Source organism: Nanorana parkeri, unplaced genomic scaffold, assembly GCF_000935625.1.
Source record: "Nanorana parkeri isolate BGI_ZX_2015 unplaced genomic scaffold, ASM93562v1 scaffold829, whole genome shotgun sequence".
NCBI lineage: Eukaryota > Metazoa > Chordata > Amphibia > Anura > Dicroglossidae > Nanorana > Nanorana parkeri.
In genome coordinates this window covers 8,663-12,728 of record NW_017307097.1, presented here as the reverse complement: position 1 = coordinate 12,728, position 4,066 = coordinate 8,663, and the positions used below count along the sequence as shown (strand labels likewise).

Here is a 4,066-nt window from a genome sequence, read left to right as displayed (position 1 = left end):
GTATTGTTTTTAATGGGTTAAAAAGAAAATAGAAATTTTTATTAAAAAGAGAAAAAATATAATATTAAAAAAATCTAATTAAATATAAAAGCTAAAGTGAGAAGGGGAGGAAGCACCTTATTAAGGCTGATTACAGTTAACTATTTTTTTTTTCTAATGTTGCTTTAACAGACATCATATGCAGATCAATGGTCACCCCTTTGACCGTAAGGTGAATGAAAACAGAGTACTGTAAATACGTTGTAACAATTAATGTTTTTACATGATAATTCCCAATGGAACTTCTGAACAGTGTTTTGAACACTTTTCAAAAGCCTTGCTTTATACAGCTGTCAACAGCTGTCATACAAAGCAAGTCCTGTAATACTTAAGTCTTTAACTGATTAATTGCATCTTACATGTATTCCAGTCTGTAAGCCTCACCTGTTCTTTAAGGAGTTGTTCACAGGCTTCATGTAACGTCCCTGTTTTTGTGGACACAAACAAGTACTGTTTCTGAAGAGACTCCAAATGCTGCAGAGCAAGATTTACATCATTCAGTATAGAATCACATTGGTCCTGGAACCCAGAAAGGTAATCTCTCATCTCTCTACAGAAAAAAAAAAATATATATATTACCAAGGAATGTAAAGACTTTACCAAGTTTACTTTTCTTAAAATACTTAACACTCACAGATTTGGTCTATCTGTGGTCCTTTAAATGGGTACACTCAGCAAAAAAGAAATAAGTAATTTCTCTAAAGGTCATTTGTGCCGTCTATGTGAAAGAAAGTACTAAAGTGGGCAGCTGTTATTCTATCTGGATTATTAGACAAGTAGGAAGAGCAGTGATGATCTGCAAAATGCTATACCTTAGAGACAACCAATCAGAAATTAGCACTGACAAATATGAATAAAGTACAAACAAATCCAATTCATTGTTATAGGTCACTGCACTTTAGGCTGCCCCTGGAATACACCCTTATACTGTAATGTCATGTGGATATGATTGCCCTATTGCCTACAAATATGAAGGTGGTGGGGCATATGTCCCCATTACCAGCAGTACCCATTATGAAAACGTATTCATCAAGAGGTGGTCTGCTACAGTCTTAATCAATGTAGCTGTGAGACATTATCTACGGCTACTAAAATTTGAATTGCAGTTGTCCAGGTAAATAGAAGCGATGTAGAAAATGTTTTTTTGGTTTATTTTTTTTAAAGGAAACCTGCACAGAGAAAATGTTCTGATGGCCAGGTAATTTTAGAGTACTTTAACACTAATATTAAAACTGCCAAGTTTGTATATACCAGCAGTAATGTGATTAACCACTTCAGTACCAACATTTTAAACACCAAAAAAACTGTTTCCCTTACTTTCTGTTATAAATCATAACAAATAAAAATGTCAGTACATTATGAAACCCCCCAAAATGACCTCTTTTTGGAAAGCAGACACGCCAAGGTGGAAATGAAGAAACATGCCGGGAATTGAGGCGATCAAAACATGGAACTTGGTAATGGTGCACTAGATACAGTAATTGTACAGGATGTAGACAAGGGGTTAATGTACAGATGTGCAGGATAAGGGTGGTAAAGGGAACTCCTCAGAGCAGAGACCGAAGGAACCAACATAAGCAGGAGAGGAGGCGGTGAAAGGGCCAACAGTGATTTAAACTTTATTCGCTGCTGCTGCAGCTTGTTTTTACTAGGACGTTATGAATAGATGACTTTACCACGTGATAGCTATAATAACCAATGACTGCGATCACAGTCTTGAAGCCTCTGCTCTCCACTGTCGCCATTGTCAGCAGGCTTTGAGCTTGGACTGATGGCATCAGTTTGAAATACTTCTGAGACCATTTAGAATTCATTGACAGGTGCATTGGACCTGTAGCTGAACTCCTGACCTGCTTCAAGTAGGTTTTGCATTCCCTTAGACTTATAGGAGATGGCAAAACCAGGTTTATCTTTCAAAGTATGTTTAAAGTTTAAAGTGAACAAACTCTCATTGACACAGGCCCTAAATCGGATTAGAAACTGTAAAGAAAACTCTTGATAAAGCCAATGAAAGCAAACCTGTACCAGAAAATGACTGAGAATTGAAATAGAATCTGCCTGTTGGATGTGAACGGTTAAATCTTTTTAAATGAGAGCCATTATGTCATAAATATATTATATACTGCATATTTCAGAATGTTGACTCTTTACATATGGTATAATAAAGTAGCTGTACCTGTACTTTGCACCTTCATCCTGATCCATGTGTGTCTGCAACTGTGCAAACCAGGAGAAGAACTGAAATAGAGGAATAAATGTTATGATTTACATGAAGCAGGCTTTTAAAATATGATCTGTTTATTCATCATTCAATACTGGATCTAAAAATCATGTTGAAACACAAAACCAGGGCAGCCATCAGGGGGGTATGGCCGATACTCATGTAAGGGGCCCGGGCAGCCTAGGGGGCCCGCCCGGGTCCCTTACATGACTATCGGCTGACGGTGAAGGGCGAGGAGGCGGAGGCCTGGCCCTAGCAGCGCGGGGCCCCAGCATTGCCACTCAAGCGGCTTTGAGACAAGGTCCGGTCCGGCGGCAGACGAGGCCATGTGTGCAGGTAAGAGGAGCTAGGAAGGAAGGAAGGAAGGGAGGGAGGGATGCAGCCCTGACCAGCCCACCCGAGACCCCTTCAGAGCCCACCATAGACAGTCTCAGATGGGCTGCGCAGAATCTATGGTGGGCTCTGCAGGGTCACTCTAAGGTGGGTCCTGAGTCCAGCGCATCACTAAGCCCTGCGTCCAGCGGCGCTGGGGGGGGGGCCGGCCTAAAGCCGTGTAAGGGGCTCCTGTTGCAGGCAGGCGGAGCCTATATCTCGATGGCTGTCCTGGAAGATGACTGGGGAAATTTCTGATGGCTGCCCTGCACAAAACTATAACATACAAATGTCTTCTGACAGTGGCTTTTGGGTTTCTGAATGCTAGAGAGGACAATGTTTGGGAAGAACCATCAAGAATTTGTAAATGATAAGGTGTTCCCAGATCACAGACAAAAGCAGCAGTGTGGACTGTTGTGACTGGATGAAATCAAGTAGGCCGTGTTTCCTGCAAATGTTTTAAGGCTTGGATTTTAAATCATAGTGGAGCACACTTCTAAGTACAAAACACCTCTTTCATATAACCTGAAAGTGGAGTTGGCAAACATCTAAACATACCTGCTGCGCAGTTTCAATCCTGTCATCCTCCATTTCTAGTGCAGAAAATCCTTGCTGCAGGATGCCCTCTGTAGATTCTGGAACAGCTGCAGACAGTCCTACAATCAATGACGTGGAGGTCAGACTGCATAAATCTTCAATTGGAAGCTGTAAAAAGAATAGTAATGTAAACTTATTACTCCTGTTAAAACATTTTGCCTCTTTTTTTTTTTCCCAGAGACACCCTCATCAAATGGACATGTGGTGTTAGAGACAACAATACCGTTAAACTGTCTTTGCAATAGGCATTTCCTGACACCACTTTTACTCATCTTATCTATGCTTCCTTGCAGTTCTTTGCTTCCTTCCTGTTGGTAAGAATACCTGGCATGTCCAGGTATTGGGGAGTATTTGACCTGCATCCCTGTGACAGTGCCCAGCAGAAAACCAATAGGTCTGAGCACTGTCACATGGCTGGAGAAGTTACTCCCCTGACTTGCTGACAGCTTATTGCAGCGCTGGCTGCAGAGTTGCAAGAAACTTCAAGAAACACAGGCAAGGCAAGCATATGGGGCGAGGAGGATGCCCTCTGCAGATATGTCAGTTATCCCTGCATGGGCAAGGTGAAAAATGTCCCTTTAAATAACTGCACTTCCAGTACACTTAACCTTCTCAGGCCCCTTTTACCCATATATTTTTTTTAACTTGATTTACTCAAATGCATATTAAAAGGAAAACTATGACATGAGTGATTTCCACTCACCTCATAGTTCTAAGCCGACCTGTGACAATGAGACTGTCACAGGTCGGCTCAGTAGATCGGGAGGTGAGAGAACACATACCGGGTTCCCTCCCCTCTCGATCCTGTCACGGCTCTCTGCCGTGACAGGGGGAGGG

At 41.8% G+C, this 4,066-nt stretch overlaps 1 protein-coding gene across 1 annotated transcript in view; it reads right to left on the bottom strand.

The window, feature by feature from the left end:
• Window positions 1-4,066, bottom strand: part of COG3 (component of oligomeric golgi complex 3) — a 77,394-nt gene that overhangs the window by 66,177 nt on the left and 7,151 nt on the right. The window contains exons 2-4 of the mRNA XM_018565292.1: window positions 3,191-3,337; window positions 2,216-2,277; window positions 424-589 (exon numbers count right to left, since the gene is read on the bottom strand). Coding sequence (XP_018420794.1) covers window positions 424-589; window positions 2,216-2,277; window positions 3,191-3,337 — 375 coding nt within the window. The remainder of the gene's footprint in view (window positions 1-423; window positions 590-2,215; window positions 2,278-3,190; window positions 3,338-4,066) is intronic.